Source organism: Balaenoptera borealis, assembly GCF_965194805.1.
Source record: "Balaenoptera borealis genome assembly, chromosome: 1".
NCBI classification, from domain to species: domain Eukaryota; kingdom Metazoa; phylum Chordata; class Mammalia; order Artiodactyla; family Balaenopteridae; genus Balaenoptera; species Balaenoptera borealis.
In genome coordinates this window covers 60,759,661-60,782,514 of record NC_138860.1, presented here as the reverse complement: position 1 = coordinate 60,782,514, position 22,854 = coordinate 60,759,661, and the positions used below count along the sequence as shown (strand labels likewise).

At 41.3% G+C, this 22,854-nt stretch overlaps 1 protein-coding gene and 1 long non-coding RNA gene across 4 annotated transcripts in view; one reads left to right on the top strand and one right to left on the bottom strand.

The window, feature by feature from the left end:
• The window catches only part of LOC309636198, a 937,790-nt gene extending 936,100 nt beyond the window's left edge, over positions 1–1,690 (top strand). Inside the window, exon 3 of the long non-coding RNA XR_014249292.1 lies at positions 659–1,690. This is a non-coding gene — a long non-coding RNA (uncharacterized lncRNA). The remainder of the gene's footprint in view (positions 1–658) is intronic.
• SLC19A2 (solute carrier family 19 member 2) overlaps positions 1–22,418 on the bottom strand; it is a 42,664-nt gene extending 20,246 nt beyond the window's left edge. The window contains exon 1 of one of the 3 annotated variants that reach the window (XM_082392164.1): positions 2,101–22,418. In XM_082392164.1, the coding sequence (XP_082248290.1) occupies positions 2,101–2,304 (204 nt within the window). In that variant the 5' untranslated portion in view covers positions 2,305–22,418. The remainder of the gene's footprint in view (positions 1–2,100) is intronic. The other 2 variants (XM_082392162.1, XM_082392163.1) reach the window with 2 other exon arrangements.
• Positions 22,419–22,854: the final 436 nt, after the last annotated feature.

Here is a 22,854-nt window from a genome sequence, read left to right as displayed (position 1 = left end):
TCAGGCAAGGTGCACAAACTGTGCAGATCACGTGGCAGTTCACATGAAATTTTAATTGTTAGCAGCTCACACACAGTATCATTTCTGCTTCAGCGGCTACACTTCAGATTTGGTGGTTGCTGTGGGTCTCCAGAATCATTCTCTCTTGTATTTACTGAAGTAATTTTCTTCTTGGAGAATCATTCTGTTCACAAGAGTTGGCCCTTTCCACTTTATTACTGTTTTTAGGCAATACTATCATTCACATAGGTAATGAGTAACTCTTACAGTTCCTTGTGGAGTGGTCCATAAGACTGAGAAATAGATCTGAAGTTGGGTAAAAGTCAGTGCCACTTGCTAGGGGTGAGATAATGTGGGAAACTCAAATGAAATCCTCAACCAAGAGTTCAACCCCTTCCCTGTTAAGTGACCTTGAAAATGGAGGAGCAATGCAACGACAAACGGGACTATGAGTAATTACATCCTGCTCTGACCTGTTATTCAGGGACACTCAAAACAGGTGACTGCTAATCACAGGGGAGAGAGTAAGGTTTAAGTGGGAGGAGTACTTCACAGCAGCTGGGGCAGGAAGGCAGGGTGGGAGGAGAATTAGACATAAGAAAAAAGGAACAGGGCTTCCCTGGTGGCGCAGTGGTTGAGAATCTGCCTGCTAATGCAGGGGACACGGGTTCGAGCCCTGGTCTGGGAAGATCCCACATGCCGCGGAGCAACTAGGCCCGTGAGCCACAACTACTGAGCCTGCGCGTCTGGAGCCTGTGCTCCGCAACAAGAGAGGCCGCGATAGTGAGAGGCCCGCGCACCGCGATGAAGAGTGGCCCCCGCTTGCCGCAGCTAGAGAAAGCCCTCGCACAGAAACGAAGACCCAACACAGCCAAAAATAAATAAATAAATTAATTAAAAAATAAAAAAAGAAAACGCAAATGAGTTAAAAAAACAAAACAAGGAACAGCTAACAACTGCCCACTCAGCTTTCACCCTTTTGTTCCAGAAAGGAATACCAGACCTCAGATTTCTTGCTTTGTAGTGTTCAAGGAAGAGGATGCTGAATCTGCTTTATTTGGGTTTTGTGGTAGCAGCTTGAGTTTAAGTCCCTTTTCAGTTAATATAATGTCTTTCTTTTTCAAAAAACTGGTGTTGAGATTGACCATACGCTTTAAAGAGTTAAACACATTTTTAAAGTACACAATGCACTTCAAGTACTTTACTTATAAGTCCTCCTGGGGAAGTCAATCAGCAAAAAGTTCTTGATCATGGACTATGTACTCTCAACTACTCTGAACATCGCAGCAGAACAGAAAGGAGCAAAACTAACATCCGTGAAGCAACAATTCACAACGCAAGAAAAACTACAATTAAATGCCAACTGTGTGATACCATCTAAATATCTGCTTTTATCCCAGGAGGTGGGGTTGGGGGATTGTGTGGGAAGCGTATTCTTGGACACAGTCTCGCCCAATCAAAAATCAAGACAAGATAATGGGTTCCTGTTGTCTTGTACAGTCCTTATTTGAGCACATCCATCTGTCAAGGGTAAACAATGCAAAGTAGGGGAAGGAAGAGGGTGCAGCAGGTAGAGGGAAGATCCTTTCAGAAAGCAGTAGTTACTCAGCATCTGGTTCCTTACTTTCTGGCAGCAAATATTTATTTAAACCTTTACCATGTCCAAGGTACAACCTGCTGTTTTCCCTTTTTTTCTTCAAATATTCTCCTCCCCCTCGCCCCCGTCCCCGCCCCCAAGCAGGAACTGCTGGATCAGTCGGAGCAGAGTGGGGCTAAGTTCCATTACAGCATCATCGCCTGAAGCACACGTGCACTGGGGCTCCCGAACTGCGTTTCGAGCCCTTCACCTAAGACACAGCCTATCAATCCAACGGAGGGCAGAAAAACAGCGTGAATTAAGGCAGCGCCCAGCACGGAGCCGCCTTCCAACTGGGAAAAGTCAGCAATCTCTGCTCAGAATGGCTCCTGCGTTTCGAGCGCCTTTCTCACTCCTCCTTTCCTCAACTACATCCCCTCCGCCCGCTCTCACCTTTTCCCGCACATCTCGGCGCCCGCGCCCCGCGCCGGCCGAGTCACCTCCCGCCTGCCCCCCGCGCCTACCTCCCTCTCCGTCAGGTTCTTGTCGGGCCCCAGCAGGTAGGGGGTCAGGAAGGGCTCGGACGGCCTGAGGCTGGCGAAGAAGCCGTAGGCGCAGAGCAGCGCGGTGGGCACGAACCAGCACTCGCGCGGGACCCGAGCCGTGCGCAGGAGCATTGTGGCCGCCGCCGCCGCCGCCCGTCGTGTCACCGGGCCAGGCACATCCATCCGGGGCGCGAGGGGCGGGGACCCGGCCCTGCCCTTTCCTTCTCCTTTTCCTCCTCGGCCAACCGGAGTGAGGTTGAATCGCTGCCCCAGCGCGGGCACCTGCAATCGCGAGTGGCGCCTCCTCCCGGCGGGGCCAAGCAGTTCTGAGACAGCCGCCTCTGATCGCAATGACTCCCAGCCTTTCCTGATTGCAGGAGCCTCACGTGTCGCCACCCGCCCGCTGAGCGGCAGAAAACCTGACAAGCCCTAAGGCCCACCCTCCGCCACCTCCTCCCTGCTGAGAGCCAATCACAGAGGACGCCGGGCATTGGCTTCTCTCCCATTGGTCGGTGGCTCACAAGATGCGAACCCGCGGCGGCGGCGGTGGCGGCGGCACGTTAGAGCGCTGACGTCCGCTGGCTCGGGCTCAGAGGACTTGTAGGACTCAGGTCAGAATGCCGCTGTTCTGGCGTGCGCTGCTCAGGGGGAGAGCTGTCCGCCCATGCTGGAGGTCGGCTAAGTCATCCCTCGTGCTGCAGCTCACCTGTCGGGAATGCTCCGCGTGGGCCTTATCCCCACCAAGAGAAACGCTGTTACACACAGTCATTTTCTGATTCTTAACCACGGTCCGTTCAGATTTTCCTTCGCAAGTGGCCAGCGCCGGGCAAAGATTTAACCTTGGGACGGGGGAATGCTCTACCTTTCTTCCAGCAGCTTTCAGGTTTTAAATTGTATTCATCTGTAGTAAAAAGACATTAGAAGCCCGGGTTCTAAGCGCTCCGAGGCGTTTACCAAGAGCCGGAGAAGGAAAAAGTGGATAAAATGCTGTGAAAAGAATGAACGAGCTAGTTGCTTAACAGAAGGATCGTAATGGAGTCCTAATGAAAGGGTTTTAGCTTTATGTCGTTACTTTTTGTAAGCGGGATACAAAGAAAGCAAACATAACTGTAGATACAGGCTGTGTTTAAAACGTAAGGGGGAAATCCCGAGTCATTAAAGCAATCACGAAATATCATGGATCTCTTTATTAAAAAAACCAAAACAGAGGTCTTGGCATAGTTTTCAAGGGCAAAGCATGACAAGAATCCGCAGTGCTTTCTTTAATTTTTGTCTATAAACCTCTTTCTGCCTGACTCAGCCTGACTGTATCCCAATCCTTCCACTGCAGACCAGCTGCACCATTTAAAGCAATTTCCCCTGTGCAGTATTTGCAGACTAACAGATCCTACCAGAAGCTCACAGAAAACATTTTTGAACTCTATTTTGCTTTAATGTATGTTACGACCTATCTAGCTCAATTTTCTTCCTGGGTCAGCAAATGACACTTGTTGCAAAAAGGATACTGTTTGCAATCAGCCACACAACTCTACCAGATGGAACGACATACTAGTAAAGGGAAAGGAGATTTGTTTCTAAGACTGCACAAGTGAATGAACCAAAATATGTAAGTTGATTGATCGCTGAAGAAATGCAGTTGTTGGTATTTATATCTATCAGTGGGTCTCAAAGTGAGGTCCAGGAAGCCCAAGGGAACCTTGGGATCTTTTCAGAATTCCATGTGGTCAAACTACTTTCATAATACTACTAAGACTTTATTTCCTTTTGCACTCTAGAGACTACATGATATGTGATGACATTGTCACTCTAAAGACCAAGAGAATGTGTGTTTGTATATTTTTGCATTTAAAAACTTTTCAGATTTAATTTCTAATATGGCAACTATGAGTAGATATAACCCACAAAAATAAAGAGTATTTAGGGTCCTCAATAACAGGCATCTTGAAGCCAAAAAAGTAAGAACTTCTACAAAATACAATTATCTAGTCCTCTAAACTTCAGCCATAGTATCTACCTCTCATTATGACTACAGAGAGAACATCAGTGGTCCTCTTGGCAATTGCTTCCCTTCACATTTATTGATACATTCAGTGCTTTAGTAGAAGAGAAGGAAAGAGAAAAACAAGAGGCCTCAGAAAGAGAAGCCCACTTATTAAGAACAGCTTTCCATCCCTTCCCTGAGTCTTGGAGACCTGAATTGTGTTCATCTGTAAATCATTGGTTCTGAAATTTTTCCTTGGTGTTAATCATTTAGGCAATGTTGGGCGTTAACAAATAACAATTGTTCTTGAATTAGGTAGAAACTTTTTTATTATTTTTCTCTAAGAGGTCATGGCAGAATTCTAAGAATGACTCCCAGTGAGCCTGCCCTTCTATAATCCGCACCCCTTTGAGTGTGGGGTGGCACCCCTGAATTTAATGAGACAATACAACTGCTTGTTACATTGTGTGGCCAACGTGAGATTATCCAGGTGGGCCCATCTAATCACACTAGCCCTTTAAAAGCAGAGAATTGTCTCCTGCTGGTGGCAGAAGAGGCAGGAAGAGATATTTGAAGGAGAAAGATAGCCATGCTGTTGCTGGAGGGAGCTGTGTGCCAAGAATGTGGGTACCCTGTGGCAGTTGAGACTGACTCTTGGCTGACAGCCAGCAAAGAACTGGGGATTTCAGTCCTACAGTCACAAGGAACTGAATTCTGCTAAAAACCTAAACAAGCTTGGAAGTGGATTCTTCCTCAGAACCTCCAGATAAGAGCACAGCACAGCCAACACCTTAATTTCTGCCTGTCAACTTTAAGCAGAGAAACCACCCAAGCCCACCTGAACGTCTCATCTACGGAACTGTGAGTTAAGTTCTTCTAATTTTTTAAGCAGCTGAGTTTGTGGTAATTTGTTATACAGCAATAGGAAGCTAATACAAAGGTAAATAGAATATATTTTTTAAATTGAGGTAATAGTCACATAATACGAGATTACCCATTAACCATATTTAAGCGTACAACTCCGTGGCATTAGTACATTCACAATGTTGTGCAACCATCACCTCTGTCTAGTTCTAAGATATTTCACCACCTCAAAGGAAACTTGTACCCGTTAAGGGATCACTCCCTTTTCTTCCCTCCCCCCAGCCCCTGGCAAACACTCATGTGCTTTCTGTCTCTATGGATTTACCTATTCTGGATGTTTCCTACAAAGGGAATCATACAATATGTGAGTTTCTGTTTCTGCCTTCCTTCATTTCGCATAGCATTTTCAAGGTTCACCAACATTGTAGCATGTATCAGACTCCATTCTTTTTATAGCTGAAAAATATTCCACTTTACATAACACATTTTGTTTATCCATTCATCAGTTGATGGACATTTGGGTGTTTCCCTTTTTTTGGCTATGTGAATAGTGCTGCTATGAACATTTATGTGTAAGTGTTTGAATACCTGGTTTCAATTCTTTTGGGTATATAGGAGTGGAATTGCCAGATCGCCTACTAATTCTATGTTCTGCTGTTTAAGGAATGGCCAAACTGTTTTCCACAGAACCTACACCATTTAACATTCCCACCAGCAATGTATGAGGATTCCAATTACTCCACATCTTTGGCAACACTTGTTTTCTTTTTTCCTTTTTTAAAATATCCATCCTAGGGATGTGAAATGGTGTCTCGAGGTTTTGATTTGCATTTCCCGAATGACTAATGATGTTGACCATCTTTTCATGGATTTGTTAGCCATTTGTGTGTCTTCTTTGGAGAAATGTCAGCTCAAGTCTTTTGTCCACTTTATAATTGAATTATCTTTTTGTTGAGTTGTAAGAGTTCTTCATATATTCTGGAGAGTAGAGCTTTGTCAGGTATATGATATGCAAATCTTTTGCCCATTCTGTAAGGGTAAATAGAACATTGAGAGACATTTTTCTCTATACAGATGGTCTCCAACTTAATGGTTCAACTTAATGGTTTTTCGACTTTATGATGGCGTGAAAGCAATAAGCATTCAGTAGAAACTGTACTTGGAATTTTGAATTTTGAGCTTTTCTGGGGCTAGTGTGGTATGATTCTCTCTTGTGATGCTGGGCAGCTATTGAGGCCACAAATCCAAGTCAGCCAGGTGATCATGAGGGTAACCGACCAATATGTTTATAACCATTCTGTACCCAGACAACCATTATGTTTTTCATTTTCAGTACAGCATTTAATAAATTATGAGATAGTCAACACTTTTATTATAAAATAGGCCTTGTGTTAGATGATTTTGCCCAATTGTAAGCTAATGTAAGTGTTCTAAACATGTTTAAGGTTGGCTAGACTAAGCTATGATGTTCAGTAGGTGTATTAAATGCATTTTCGACTGAAGATATTTTCAACTTACAATGGGTTTATTGAGACATAGCCCCAGTGTAAGTCGAGGAAGATCTATATATGAAAGCATGAGGGAATGTGTGTTTTGCAAAAAGTAGAATTATATTATGTACCCTTTCGAATCTTGCTTTTTCTCACTCAGGAATAATTCGTGCAAAACATTCCATGGAATAAGGTTAAGCTCTAATTCTTTCTAAGGTTGCATTGTGTGGGTGTGCTAAAATTTATTCAACTATTCCCTTTTATGGCCTCTCTGGTTTTAGTTTTTTGGTCACTGCCAACAATCCTGCAGTTAACATCCTCGTACAATATATGTCTGTGTATTGTTTTCATTTTATGGGATTTATTCCAAGGAGTGGGATAACTGAGTCAGTTGTATATTTTTTAATAGGAATTGTTCAGTCACTTTACATAAAATCCATAATAACTTACATTTTTACTAGCCACATATGAGAGTATTCTTTTTGCACTGCATACTTGCCAACAACAGGTGTAATCAGGCTTTAAAATTTTTGCTAGTCTGATAGGTGAAAATCAGTGGTTCTCGACCTGTAATGATTTTGCCCCAGCCCGACCCCCAGGACATTTGGCAGAGTCTGGAGAGATTTTTGATTGTCATAACTGTCAATCATAGTTGGGGAGTAGGTGCTACTAGCTTCTAGTGGGCACAGCCAGGGATTCTGCTAAATATCCTAAAATACTCAAGGCAGCCTCCACAACAAAGAGTTATCCAGCCTAGAATGCCAATAGTGCCGAGGCTGAGAAACCCTGATGTAAAGCGATACCTCATTTTGTCTTCAGTTTGAAAATCTTTATGGATGAATTTGAGTATCTTTCCATATGTTTGTCAGGTATTTGGATTTACTCTTCTGTAAATTACCTGTTCGTGTCCTTTGCTCATTTTTCTTTTGGTTGTTTACTCCTCTCATTAATTTATAACAGCGCTTTGTCTTATAAATGCTTTATTTATCCTCTTCATTGAAAACATTACTTTTCAAATATATTTTTTATTGACCTGACGTAAAAGAAGGTCTGAACCAGTGGTCAGACATATTATGACCTTGGGTAGGAAAATAACATCATAAAAATGTCCCTTTCCCCTAAGTTAATTTATAACTTTAATGCAGTTCCAATTGGAATCCAAACAATATTCAATTAAGAATCCAAAACCATTTTAAAGTTCAGGTAAAATGATAAATGTACAAGAAGAGCTAATAAAATTTTGCAAAGAAAGACTAGTAAGGGGGTACTTGCCTAACCGGGTATCAGAACATACTTTAAAGGCTCTAGAAGCAAATCAATTTGGTAATATAATTGGAATGGAGAAATATATAAGTGAAACAGACTAGGATATCCAGAAATAGAGCTCACTATATGTGAAAATTTAATATTTGACAACTATTTTGTTCAATTAAATGAAAAAAGGGTAAATAATTTAATAAATGTTACTGGCAAAACTGTTGATCCATATGAAGGAAATTAAATTTGAGGCAACTTTATACCATATGTAAAAATAAATTCCAGATATAGAAATGATTTAAATTTAAGTCATAATAATAATCTTCCCCCCAAATCTACGAGACTACATGTATACTCTAGTAGACAATGAAACCCTTTAACTAAGACTAAAAATGCACTAATATGAAATAAAATATAAAGAGAATAATAAAATGATCATACTTGTTAACTTGACCTTATTGAGGAGATTTCTGGACTGAAAACAGAAACCTTTTTGTCTTAATGTTTTGTTTTTCTGGCACAATATCTGTCTAGTTGAAGGAGCTTAATGAATCTTGGTGAACGAATGGCCCTCTATAGATCGTTGATTCTAATCCCTTAGTGACCCATTTCAAAAACATCAAGGACAGCTTCCGAGCAAGCAGTGATCTGCTTGCTTAACTCACTCACAAAGCATGAGTGAGTTAAACATTGAGAATCTGTGGTGTGGTAGCCCAGGCAGGAAAGGAGCATGGATTCATACCCATGGTAGGGCATATAGAACTTTAGAGCAAAAGCAAGAATTAAGATCAGTTTACCTATTGCATTACTTTCCAGGGGAAGACTCCAAGTTACAGAGAAGTTAAGAGATGTGATGTGATGAAATTGGAAACATGCCTCTTGGCCCAGTTTGAACTTTGTTCTACAATAGAAATAATGATGTAATTCAGAAAAACATAATTATAATCATAGACTTAATTTTGGAAATAATATCAAAGCTGAGGCCAAGAAATGTAAATCAATCTACCAAGATCGCCAAGAGAATTAGATGCAAAGTCAAAACAGTCTTTGGTTGTGCAGACTAACAGTCCAATATTAATCCTCCATGCCATGCAGCCTTTTATGTTCTCTTTTATTTAATATTTCTTTACTTTTCAATATAATGTACCACAAATCAGTTCTCCTTGAAAGCATTGAAATGCCTTTCAAACGTATTTACTCCAACTTACATTCTTAATTCATTCTTATAAGTACGATATGTACAAATAGACGTTTTCCTCAGTTTATAAATGGGAACACTGAGGGACAAGGAATCTCAGTCCTTCCAAGTCACATTTATTCCCCCAACGTGAGTTTATTAAGAGCCTGTTGTCCAAGCATTGTCCTTTGTGCCGTAGAAAACAATGATAAGACAGTCTCCACCTTGAAGTGCTCATACGATGAATCAGCAGTGAATCAGTCATCCAAGTTCTGCTCTAGGCTGTGACCCTGAATTGCCCCTAAGTTGATGACCTATGTCACAAACAGAAGCATGATGTGTCCTGACAGTAATCATAGACTGAACGACTATACTGTGCTATCCAGTAAAAGGCCAGCTCAGCTCACAAGTGACTCTCCTGCCTGTTTCTTAAATATACTGGACCCAGAATGTTGTATGTAGTCATCAGAACATTGCCCTACAGCTCAGCCATGGCATGGAACAGCCCATCCAAAGGCCTGCCTACTCATCAGCCGGCTCAGCCTGTGTGGGCCTAGAATGTGGTGCCGCACGAGCAAGGCCCTTTGGGAAAGTGCTCTGGGGTTTGCTCAGTATATATTTTGTGGAAACATGCCTCCCTCCTGCCTCTGCCCATCTTCTGCCATCCTTGACATCTAAATGGGAATGCCACCACCACTCCCTAATCTTTTTTTTTTTTTTTCTATTTTTTGGCTGCACCACACAGCATGCAGGATCTTAGTTCCCAGACAAGGGATCAAACCCTCGCTTCCTGCAATGGAAGCACGGCGTCTTAACCACTGGACCGCCAGGGAAGTCCCCATCACTCCCTAATCTTAAAAAATTCTGTCCTGTGTGAAAAGTTAGTGCACCCTATGAGAACAAACCTATCGTTAACCGTAACTCAGATATTATTAAACCACCACCTTTATCCTCTGACTTGCATTTATTTGATTGTAGTTTTCTTGCCTCTAGTCTCTTCCTAGCCCAGGCCAGTTTCCATACCACAGTCAGAATAATCTTCCTGGAATCAAATATTACCCTTGTCCTTAATTCTGATTGTTTAAGAATTTTGGGTGTTTACTGAATAAAGCCAAAACTTCTTATTTCTGACTTTTGCTAACCTCTCCAGTCTCATTCTTCACTACTGGCCCGTGCACTCCCTATGTTCAGCTACAAGTGGCTCACCGATTTCTCAAGATGGTGTTCAGATATCTTATCTCCTCTACTACTACAACCCTAGTCCAAGCTATCACCATTTGTTCTCTGAGATACTACACTAGACTCCTAGCTTGTTTTTTTGAACCTAGTCTTCCCCGAACTGTAGTCTGTTTGCACAGCAGCCAGAGTGATCTTCCTAAAGCCTAGATCAAATCATGCCATTTTTCTGCTCAAACCCCTCCAGTAGCTTCCCATTCCACTTGGAATTAAATCCTAAGTTTTTACCATGGCCTGTAAAGCCCTGCCTGATCTGCTCACTCCACCTCAGTATATCTCTGTTCTCACCTCCTATGACTCTTCACCTTCCTGCTCTGGGCCAGCCGCACCGGCTTCCTCATTGTTCCTTGTAGATACCAACCACACTCCCACCTCAGAACCCTTGCACTTGCTGTTCCCCTCTGCCTGGAACAGCCTCTTCCTAGATACTTGCTTGATGTCCTCTCTCACTACTTTCAGGTTACTGCCTAATTATCACCTTATCCTACTTAAAATAGCACATATCCTCATCCTGGCACCACTCTGTCCCTCTACCCTGATTTATTCATCTTAGTACTCATCCCCACTTACAGTATTATGTAATTATTTGTTTGCTTGCATATTTCCTAGGGCACTAGAGTGAGTGTTCCATAAAAGAAGTGACTGTGTTTTTCTTTGCTGCTCTAGAACAGTGCCTGGCAGCAATAGGATCTCAATAAATATTTGTTGAATGAATGAATGAGTGAATGAATGAATAAAATGTCAGCTTCTCTCTGCACACTTCCCTAACACGTCCAGGTTACTGGTTTTATTCTCTGTTCCATTGGAGCTATGTATATACCTCTGTTACAGCTATCACATTTTTTATTGTAACCTTTTGCCTCTTATCCCTTACAAGTCTATAAAATCCTCAGACACAGATGTCTTACTTATCTACATATACTTCATGGCATCCAGCACTAATTTGGTGAAAACATGTGGAATGAATGAAAGTGGGAGAAGCAGAATGATACAGCTACATTGGAGATTCTAGGATTCAAATGTATGAGCTCTTTATTAATCCCATCTTCTGGAGGCTACACTGAGACTAAGGGCAGGCGTTCATTTTAATATAGATGTCCAAGGGAAAAATGTAAAAATATCTCCTTCCAGTCTACCATTATTTCCCAAATTTCTCTTCGTGAGGGCTTTTGGCCTTCCTTGGGCCTCCAAAAATAGCTTGGATGGTGATTACAGCTAAAGCCTTAAAAAAACAAGCTAATGTGTAACAGTCCTGACATGAAGGTCATGTTACAAATACCAGTCACTTGTAGAATTTAATCAGAAAATAAAATTGATGGTCTTAGGAACGAGACTGTAATCTATCACCCACCTGACTGGCATGAGTCTATGGACCTCATCCACACTCTAGGAGCCAATCTAAGGATAAAACTTACTGTAGTAGAAAACAGCATTGTTTAAGGAGTTGGAAACCCTAAGTTGTAGCTCAGGTTTTTCTACAAACAGGGTCCATGATTTTGGATAAGTGGCTGCACCTTTCACCTCTAACAGAGGGATTGGTACTAGACGAGCTCCAAAACCTTTTCCAGCTGTAAAGGTCTATTGATTGATTCAGCCAGGAGGTTGTACCCAAGTGGCTGTACTCAGTGGAATAAACTGAGTCTGGGAAAGGAATGTATTCTCTCTCAACACCAGTGACTTGGCATGGGGAGGTATAACGACAGAGTCTGACACCTGGCGGAGCCTGGAAACAGGCCTTAAATCCCATTTGCACTCCCGTTCCTACATAACTGCCTTCTTCAACCTTACAGCAGCTTGGCTTCCACCAAGACGGAAGAGGTGGAGATGAGGGGAAGGGTGGGATGCCCCTCTAGCAGGGTTTAAGCAATATGTGTAGCTGAGAAGGGCTTAATCAGGAGACTGCAAACCTCTCAGCATTGTGGTGGTTGTCTTAGCTCTGCTGTTGGGTTTTTCTCTGAGAGTTAGAATCAATGTGGCCCAGCGCTCAGAGTGTGCCCTTTGGAAATTCCCAGGGGGTTCCAGAGATTAGCAGAGGCACATTGGCAGTGGACGGTCCCTTGTGAGGCGGCAGCCCTGGAAGTCCGGTCTGTGACTCACAGGCCGAAGAGCCTCCTCATGTCAGACCACACAGAATAGATTTCACCTGAGGCCAGAGCTGCCTAGCCTACTTAGCCAAGCCATGTGGTGAAATAATTTACTTTCTGATATACTTTATCTCTAAAGGAATGCATAGAACTTTTAGGAAAAATGTTATGTCCCGTTTTATAAAAACATGCAGACTCTTACGGCAGCCTCCAAAAAACAGCATTCACGATCCCATGGGAATGAGCTGTAAGTTAGGAAATCCTGAATGAGCTGAAATAAGGGTGTGTTGATTTCTCTCATCTAATAATCATTTGTGGCAACATAATTGGCCAAGGAATAGGTGAAATGCTTTATGAGATTCTCATGGCCACAGTCAGTCCATATCTATTAAAATGTTTCTGACGTGTCACTCTCCTCTCTGCCTCTCAACAATGTATAAACACATGCAAACACACAATCACACACTTACTTTCTCTCCTCTCACCTTATAACTAAGGTTATATAGTCTCCATGTGGTTTGGTGAGGTATTTTAAAATACTCTCCAATGGTAAATTAAGGGCTCAAAGCATTTTATGTAAAGTCTACCCAGATAGAAGAGATTAGTAGGGAAATGCTCTCCCCAACTCTTAATCTAAATGTTAGTTCAGGATCTCCTGTCCAGGTTCTCATAACCCCAAACTCCCATTAAGATGTCTACCTTTTATTTCTTCCCTATTCTGTGCTCGCTTTGGCGAGACATGTATTTCCTCCCTATTCTGAGGCTGAGAGTTCTTGGCTGGAATCCTTATTAACAGAAAAGACACTTTCATTTCTTGGTAAGGTAGCCAGGCATAGGGTGCCTGGCACTTAATATGTAATCAGTGAATTGACTGAGGACAGATTTGCTCCTGAGAGATTCAATTTTCATTGAATGCAAGCTTTGATAGACAAAGGAGAAAGAAACATGATAAAAAGGTCATTTTCTCTGGAAAAAAAGGAAAAGAGAAAATGAAAAAAGAAAGAAGAAAATAAAAACAAAAAGCTACTAATGTTTACTAGTAGATCCTTAATAGTTCAAAGTCAGACAGATCAAAGGTCAGAGATAGAAAATAAAAGAATAGGATAAGAATTTAAGAAATCAACTGGAACCCTTGCACTCCAAGTATATATTCTAGGAAAAGCCTGCAATCGAATTTAACATCCCTCCACATTCATACAAATTTAGATTGTAAGAAACTGCAGAACATCATTAGAAAGGGTGTTTTTTAAAATGTGACATTAGGTTTAAGTAGAACAGTACTTTAAAGGGGGCTAAACATAGGATGACAAGATGTGTCTTGGTAAAGCAGAGGATAGAAATGATTATTTTGAAAGAAGTTCTCTTAGTGTGAAAAAGGGAAAAATACTTACATCTTGTGAATATTGAAAAAATAGAGTGAATAAAGTGTTAGGGTAACAGGGTTGTGTGTTGGAGAGGGGAATGAGGGAAGGTAGTTAAACATAAACCTGGGTTTATTTGCAAAGCTTTCATCTTGATAAATGGTACCGTCTTAAAGCAAATACCTCGTCCAGGGAGCTCATAACATTATTTATGTTTCAAAATCTAGGCTATAGTCCAAACGATTTCAAATTCTGGGAGAAACTGTTTGTTTAGAGTTCATTGTACTGAGTGTTAATATAACAACACACCATAAAATATTGTTAGCTCTTAAGAAGAGATCAATATGTAATTACTCAAACCAGGCCTTAATAACTAGAAATTTGTAAATAACTCTGTTAGTTCTTTGAGTTCTATAATTGATTAACAAATAAGTATTTGTTTAACTGAATTGAAAGACTCCCAAACATGTTATATTCATTTTCAGGAAAGGCAATTTTTAGAAATGATTAATCTGTACTAAATAGACAGATTATGTCTATATTTATATTTGAATGTTGATGGGTTTACCATAGGTATTCTTCTGTGAGCTGGATTAAGGTGTTCTACTACCAAAATAGAATGGTGGTCTAGTCCAAAATTATAGGAAAAAATTAGATTAATGGAAATAATTTTCTCAATTTACATTTTTTCTCCCATTAATTTTTCTGAAATATTTGGCGTCTACTACAATTTGCTTACAATAGAATCTGGTGCAAGAACATAACAACTTTGCAAAAAATTTAGTTCAGTGTTTAATCTTGAGGTCATTGTCATTGAATTGCTATCAAAATCATGACTTAGGAAAAATGATATTTATGATATAAGCTGTTGTCTGAAGGAAAACAATTTTCCTTGAGGAACTATAAAATCTACCAGACCAGGAGAGAGCAACGCAGTTGGATCACATATTACTGGCCTCTGTAGACTTGCTTTCGCTGAAGTGTGCTTTGGTGGGAATCCTTCAGCGCCTCCTGAAGGATACACAGGAAACAATCTTATAAAATCTACTCTTGTTAAAAACAAGAGTGCTCTGCACATTATATGGTGGCCTCTTTCTATGGATCTTCGGGCGAAATTTAATTTCAGTATCAAAAAAAAGTGCTCTTTGGGGCATTTTTCAGGGACACTGAATTGTATAGCTGATAAGGCTTTTCTTTTTACATTGGTATTTACAAACTTCCTGGTAAACCCAAGCCCCACCCATAGCAAGGTGAAGGGCTTTATGGTATGCATTTTTATACTTCCTGTTTATGGTCCTACCTCTGTTTTTGCTTTCTCTCTTACTTCTAACATATGTTACCTAGTAGTATTTTATGTTTTCTTTTAAGCAACCTTAAATCTTTTGGAAGAACAAGATGAGAGATACATGAATATATTCATTCATATATACATAAAATTATGTTGTGTTTAGTCATTTGAGTTTTGTCTTTTGCCAAGAGCATGGTGCTTTCCAATTATGTTGCCTGAAGAAGTATTATGTCCTGAAGAAGTATGAGAATCTTTGATTTAGAATATTAGCTGATAGGAAGGCAGAGAAGATTCTTTATAATATCCGGAAGATATCAAACTACACTATCATCACCAGCTGATAAATTTTTAAAGACCTATTTGGTTCATTACAGAAAAGTACAGCCTTCACAATACATGCTACAATCTAGCAAGCTGACCATTCTTCCTAGTTTAGCCTCCGGCACGTTATTTACAACTCCCTTTTTCAAGCCTTCTTCATTGGCAACCAACTCATTTTTTCTTGTAAATTTTTACTTACTTCTGTTTTAAATTATCTCAGTTTGTGGATAATTTACAATAATTTCTGAATCCCATACTAGGCCTATGGACTCTGGATGTAAACTGCTGTTAAATAGTCTCTATCCCTGAGAAAAACATAATTAGGTCAGTTAAGTCCACTGACTAAAGTCAACTCAAGCTGTTCAATTCTTTGTTTAACCTGGATAATTAAGGCTTGACCTCTGTGTGAAAAGTCTTCAGAACTCTGGCTAGGTACAATCCAACGAGACAAAGCCATTTTATCTGCCTGTGTCCTACTGCTTTTCCTATCTCTAGTCTATAAAACCATAAGAACTTGGAAGAATTAAGCATTCAGAATTTTCCCTAAAATAACTCTCTATTAGAAAAAAAAAAACCCACACAATAAAAATGGTAGCATGGAACCTTCAGATATTTTTAAGTGTGTGTTAGAACCACTGCCTTAGGGCACATACCAATTATAGAACCAAACTCCACTGCCCCGTGACTTGCTCCTTCTTGGTCCATCCAGAGAAATAAATGGTGAAATGTTCATGGCTCTTCGGAGGATCCAAGCTATTTGGTGAATGTTTTTTCCCCGAGTTTGCCAAAATGTCCTGAACTCAAAATAGAGTGATTATTCAGTTATTCTAAAAGAGACATGCAGTTTGTAATTTCTTTCAACAATCTGAAAAAATCATGGAGAACTAATTCCATGTTTCCTATGACCCTTTCATAATTGTGATACACTCACAGCCGCTCTTTTCCAATTCTCAATTAGAATAATTAATAATGTTTAGGATATTATCTGTTGGTTTCCTCTTCCGAGTCATGATTCTACTGCAAGCCATTTAACTCCTTTCCATAGCAACTAGTTATGATATAGCAAGCAGTATGTTTGCTTGCTATCTGTTATGTCAGTGGAGGTTGTACTACATAGCAAAGGTTTAATTTTATCTAAATGACTTCAAAGAGAAGAATAAAAACATGGAAATGCTTATGTCAAAATAAGAGGGGTTTTAATATTTCTACACAGCATCAGATATAACCCATGGATCATAAACATTATAATTTCCATTGTATGGAAGAGAAACCAGACTGAAAGAGAGACTGGGCATCTGATCATCTGGTTTCTGGTTTCAGCTCTGACATAAACAAACCATAGCATCAGGTAGGTTGTTGAAACTTTGTGGCCTTATTTTATTTTATTTTATTTTTGGCTGCATTGGGTCTTCATTGCTGCGCGCAGGCTCTCTCTAGTTGTGGCGAGCAGGGGCTACTCTTCATTGCGGTGCGCAGGCTTCCCATTGTGGTGGCTTCTCTTGTTGTGGAGCATGGGTTCTAGGGCATGCAGGCTTTAGTAGTTGTGGCGTGTGGGTTCAGTAGTTGTGGTGCGTGGGCTCAGCAGTTGTGGCTCTCAGGCTCTAGGGCACAGGCTCAGTAGTTGTGGTGCACAGGCTTAGTTGCTCCACGGCATGTGGGATCTTCCGGGACCAAGGCTTGAACCCGTGTCCTCTGCATTGGCAGGTGGATTCTTAACCACTGCACCACCAGGGAAGTCCCTAGTTTTTTCTTACATAGGATAATGAAGCTGGACCTCATGCTCCATTCTCATCTCTTCCCCTATCACTCCTATTATATTCTTGCCCTATTATACTTAGGTAGATGCTAGATTGGAAGAGATGCTGCCCATTTGTTCAGTAGAGGGACCCAGGACTAGCTACGTAATTTGTGGGGCCCATTGCAAAATGAAACTGTCAGACTCCTTGTTAAAAAATTATTAAGAAATTCACGAGGGTGACCATGGAGCATTAAACTAAGCACGGGGCCACTCTGGGCATGGAGGCTCTTTGTAACTGAACAGATCACACACCCTTGAGGCTGACCCTGGAGAGACCAAAGGAATTTTTCCTTCCCATTTAGACACACTCTTTTGCTCTTAACAGAATGCAAATGAGAGAAATTTTGGTGGAACAGTGGCATGAATCATTAAAGGGAAGCAATAATGGGAATACAATATTAGAAAGCCACTGTTTTAGACTGACCAAAGTGGCGAGATAGGGGGCTCCAGACTTTCCTTCCTCCCACAGATTCACTGAATGTACAGCTACACATGGGTCAATTTCCTTTGAGAGAAATCTAGAAACAAATTGAGTGACTCCTACACATTGGGTGACTGAGAAAATGCCCACATCGAAACGGGTAGGAAGGGCTGAGAATACATATTCACCATAAACCCGACCCCCAGCAGGGTGCCTTTCAATCAGGAGAGAACCCCAAAATTCTCAGCTTCTCCCTGTGAGTAAAGGTTTGGATCACACATCTAGTGCCCCAACTTTTACAACTGCCACCTGAGGAATGGAAATGCCCAAATCACCCAGCTGAGAGAGCCAGTCGAGTTTGGCATTCACAAGTCCCACAGGACCATAGCAAACAGAGAAAGAATGGTTAAAGGAGCACATGAACACTCCCTGCAGTTATACACCAGGGCTCAGTGCAAAGGGAGCAGTCAAAAACTCCCTTCTCCCAATTTCTGCTAGAAGGGATTTGACTGTATACTTTCCCAGCTGCTATTTGAGGTTCTGGCTTCTAATCAGCCTGCATGTGGCAGCTGACTGGGATCCTCCCAGGAGCCTGAAAGAGTTGGTGGGCATGTCCCCTGCTGTGTCCCCTAGCTTGCTACAGCGGTAAACCAAGTCTCCAGCTTCTCCCTGGAAGAAACATACTCACCCATGTAGCACATCAAATATCACAGCTGCCACATGAGGGACTGGCTCGCAAATCACCTAGCTCTGGGTACTGATGGGGCTTGGCATTTACGAGTCCCCCAGGACCACAGAAAACAAAGAGGTGGCTCTGTATGGGTGCACAAGTCCTACCAGAGACTATTGCTTCTGGCTCAGCAGAGTGAGTAGGCAAAAACACCCATTTCCAAGTTTCTCCCTGATAGATCTATATTGCATATCTAATGTCCTGACTTTCTTAGCTGCTGCTCGAAAGTCAAGCTTCCAATTAGCCTTCATCAGAGAGCTGATGGGGCAGGCAGTTAACAGTCCTCTGGGACCCCTGAACAGCCATGTGGGCATTTCCCATTGCCTTTGGGACAGTGGCAGGTCCTGGTACAACCTAATCTACTGGGAGCCACTAGGAGCAAAGAAGGTGGCTTGGTCAATCACAGAGGTTTGAGAGGCAACCAGGAGCTCAGGTGGGCTGACTGATGAGGTTCATCTCCTACACGACGCAGTCTGTCAAGACTGGGAGAGGTGGCTGTTTTATCTAATGCACAGAAACAAATGTAGAGAGTCAAGAAAAAGGAAGAAACAGGAAGATATATTCCAAACAGAAGAACAAGGTAAATATCCAGAAACTGACCGGATGGCTTCACAGTTGAATTCTACAGAACACGTAACGAAGAATTAATACCAATCCTTCTCAAACTCTTCCAAAAAATTGAAGAAGTGAGAATATTCCTAAACTTATATTACAAGGCCAACATTATACTCATACCAAAGCCAGATAAGGACACAAAAGAAGATTACAGGCCAATATCCTTGATGAACATAGATACAAAAATGCTCATCAAAATGTTAGCAAACTGAATTCAACAGTACATCAAAAGGATCATACTCTGTGATCACATGGGATTTATTCCTGGTTCGACATATGCAAATCAAAATATGTGATATACCACATTAAAAAATTAATGATAAAAATCGTATCATCTCAATACATGCAGAAAAAGTATTTGACAAAATTCAACATCCTTTCATGATAAAAACTCTCAAGTTGGGTATAGCTGAAATGCACCTCAGCATACTACAGAGCATATCTGAGAAGTCCACAACTAATATCATACTCAATGGTGAAAAGCTGAAAACTTTTCCTTTAAGATCAGGAATAAGAAAAGGATGCCTACGTTCACCATTTCTATTCAACATATGGAAGTTATAGCGGGAGGAATTATGCAAAAAAAAAAAAAGATATCCAAATCTGAAAGGAACATGTAAAATTGTTATTTGCAGATGATATGATCTTATATGTAGAAAATCCTAAAGGCTCAACCAAAAAACCTTTGGAATTAGTAAATGAATTCAGTAAAATGGCAGGATACGAAATCATTATACAAAAACTAGTTGCATTTCTATACACTAACAATGAACTATTGAAAAGAGAAATTAAAACAATCCCATCTATAACAGAATCAAAAAGAATAAATATTTAGGAATAAATTCTCTCACGTGAAAGATCTGTACACTGAAAAGTATAAAACATTAAGAAAAGAAATCAAAGACACAGTTGAATGGAAAGATGTTTTCTATCATGGATTGCAAGAATGTATAATGTTAAAATGTCCATAGTATCCAAAGCAGTCTACAAATTCAATGCAATCCCTCTAAAAATTTCAATGGCTTTTTTTCACGGAAATAGAAAAAGCAATCCTAAAATTTCTATGGATCCACAAAAGACCCTGAATTGCTATAGCAATCTTAAAGAGTAAAGGTGGAGACATCACACTTCCTGATTTCAACTATATTATAAAGCTATAGTAATCAAAACATTATGGTATTGGCATAAAAACAGACACATGGACAAATGGAACAGAATCAAAGCCCAGAAATTAACCCATGAAGATATGGTCAATTAATTTTTGACAGAGGTACCAAAAATACGCAATGGGGAAAGGATAGTCTCTTCGACAAATTGTGTAAAAACTCAAAATCCACATGCAAAAGAATGAAATTGGACCTCTATCTTACACCATACACAAAAATCAACTTGAAATGTATTAAAGACTTGAATGCAAGATCTGAAATCATAAAACTTCTAAAATAAAATATATGGCATGGCTCCTTGACATTTTTCTTGGCAACGATTTTTTTGGATATGACACCCAAAGCACAGGCAACAAAAGCAAAAGTAAACAAATGGAACTTACCAAACTAAAAAGGTTCTGTACAGCAAAGGAAACCATCAGCAAAGTGCAAAGGCAGCCTATGAAATGGGAGAAAATATTTGCAAACTACATAATCAACAAGAGATTAATACCCTAAATATTTAAGGAACTCATATAACTCAAGAGCAAAAACACCAAATAACTCAATTTAAAAATGGGCAAAACCTGAAAAGACATTTTTCCAAAGATGACATACAGATGGCCAACAGGTATATGAAAAGATACTCAATGTCACTAATCACCACGGAAACGCAAATCAAAACTATAAAGAGATATCACCTAACCTGTTAGAATGACTATTATCAAAAAGATAAGAAATAACAAGTGTTGGTGAGGATGTAGAGCAAGGGAACCCTTGTACGCTGTTAGTGGGAATGTAAACTGGTACAGCCACTATGGGAAACAGTATGAAGATTCCTCAAAAAATTAGAAATGAAACTACCATATGATCCAGCAATCCCACTTCTGAGTATATATCCAAAGGAAAGAAAACTACTAGCCTGAAGACATATCTGCACTCCCATGTTCCTTACAGCATTTTCACAAAAGCCAAGGTATAGAAACAACCTAAGTATTTGTAGATGGATGAATGGATAAAGAAAATGTGGTCTGTATATACAATGGAGGATTATTGAGCCATGAAAAAGAATAAAATCTTGTCATTTGTGACAACATGGATGAATCGGGAGGGTATCATAAGTGAAATAAGCTAGACAGAGAAAGACAAGTACTGCATGGTATCACTTATATGTGGAATCCTAAAAAAAGAGTCAAACTTATAGAAACAAAGAGTAGAATGGTGGTTGCCAGGGGCTGGCTGGTAGGGGAAACAGGAAGAGGTTGGTAAAAGGGTACAAACTTACTGTTATAAGATGAATAAATTCTGAGAATCATCAGTATAGCATGGTGACTACAGTCAATGATACTACATTGTATAATTGAGATTTGCTAATATTAGATCTTCAGCATTCTCATTTTTAGAAAAAGTAACTATGTAAGTTGATGGAGGTGTTAAATAACTTGATGATGGGAATCTTTTTACAATGCACACATATATCAAACCAACACATACACTTTAAATATATTTCTATTTTATTTTTCAATTATGCCTCAAAACTCAAACGTTTAAAACATAAAAAAAGAAAGCCAATGTTTTGTGGATGTTTGAAACTCCTGTATGTATTCACAATGCTCAGCCCACCCATAGGTGCAATAGGAACTCTGGTAGTTAGTATCTAAAGATGCTCCCAAAGATTTATCTCCCCTGGAACAACCTTTGTGTCATTACATCCTACATTGCATCTAGACTGGCCTGTGACTTGTGTGAACCAATAGAATGCAGCAGAAGGGAGGCTCCAGTTCTGGGCCTAGCTTTAAAAGGACAGGCAGCTTCTGAGGTGGAGTCAGGATGGTGGTGTGGGAAGACGTGGAGTGAGCATCTCCCCACAACTAGGGCACCTACTGGCCGCTGGTGGGGGACTGTGACACCCAAGGAGACGGGAGGAACCCCAAGATGAACCAGTAGGACATATGGGGACTGAGAGGGGAGGAGAAGTGGAGGCCAGACAGGATTGGCGCCCCTGAAGCCGGGGAGATCAGGAGAGGCAGGTGGGAGGGACTCTCCAGGAAGAGCAGGAGAGGAGTGGAGGGCGATCGCCTGGCCCACTCTGGCCGGGAGCCTGTTGAGCTCCCAGACCGGTACCCCTTGCTCCAAAGCCCCATCCAGGACGTGTGGGTCCTGGGGGCATAGAAGAGAGTCTGGGAGATCAGGAGATGCAGGAAAGAGGGGCCCTCCGGGAGGAGCGGAAGAGGAGAGGAGGGCGATTGCCCTGCCCACTCGGTCATGGGGAGCCTGCTGAGCTCCCAGGCCAGTCCCCTGTGCTCTAAAGCCCCCTCCAGGCCGCATAGGTCCTTGGGAGCATACGAGGGAGGCTGGGGAGATCAGGAGAGGCAGAGGGAGGGGCTCTACCATACCAGAGGAGCAGGAGAGGAGAGGAGGGCGTTTGCCCTGCCCACTTGAGCCCAGGAGCCTGCTGGGCTCCCAGGTGAGGTCCCCTGCCCTCTGAGACCAGGGATGGGGGGCACGCCTGGGCCCCTTCTGTTCTTTGAGCATAAGCCCCACCCCCCACAACCCCCAGGGCCTTTTCCAGCCCTATGGGTCCTGAGCATTGGCCCCGCCCACCACCCAAACCTCGCCCTTACTTAAGCCCCGCCCTCCACAGCCAAGGCCTTCCCCCATCCCCCCTTTTTTTCCCCTCCTCTTTTTTACTCTTGTGGTACTGCTGTACCTTCTGGTTGTTGATTCATCTATATTTTTATTTTTATATTCTTCCTAACATATCTGTTATTTTCCTGGTCTAATTTTATTTTTTACTTTGTTATTGCTTTTGTTTTTGTTTTTTTTTTGCCGCCCCAGGTGGGATCCTGGCTCACGAGCCTGGGGTTGGGCCAAAGCTCCTGCAGTGGGAGCTCCGAGTCCGAACCACTGGACTAAGAGAGAACCTCAGACCCCAGGGAATATTCATCGGAGTGAGATTTCATGG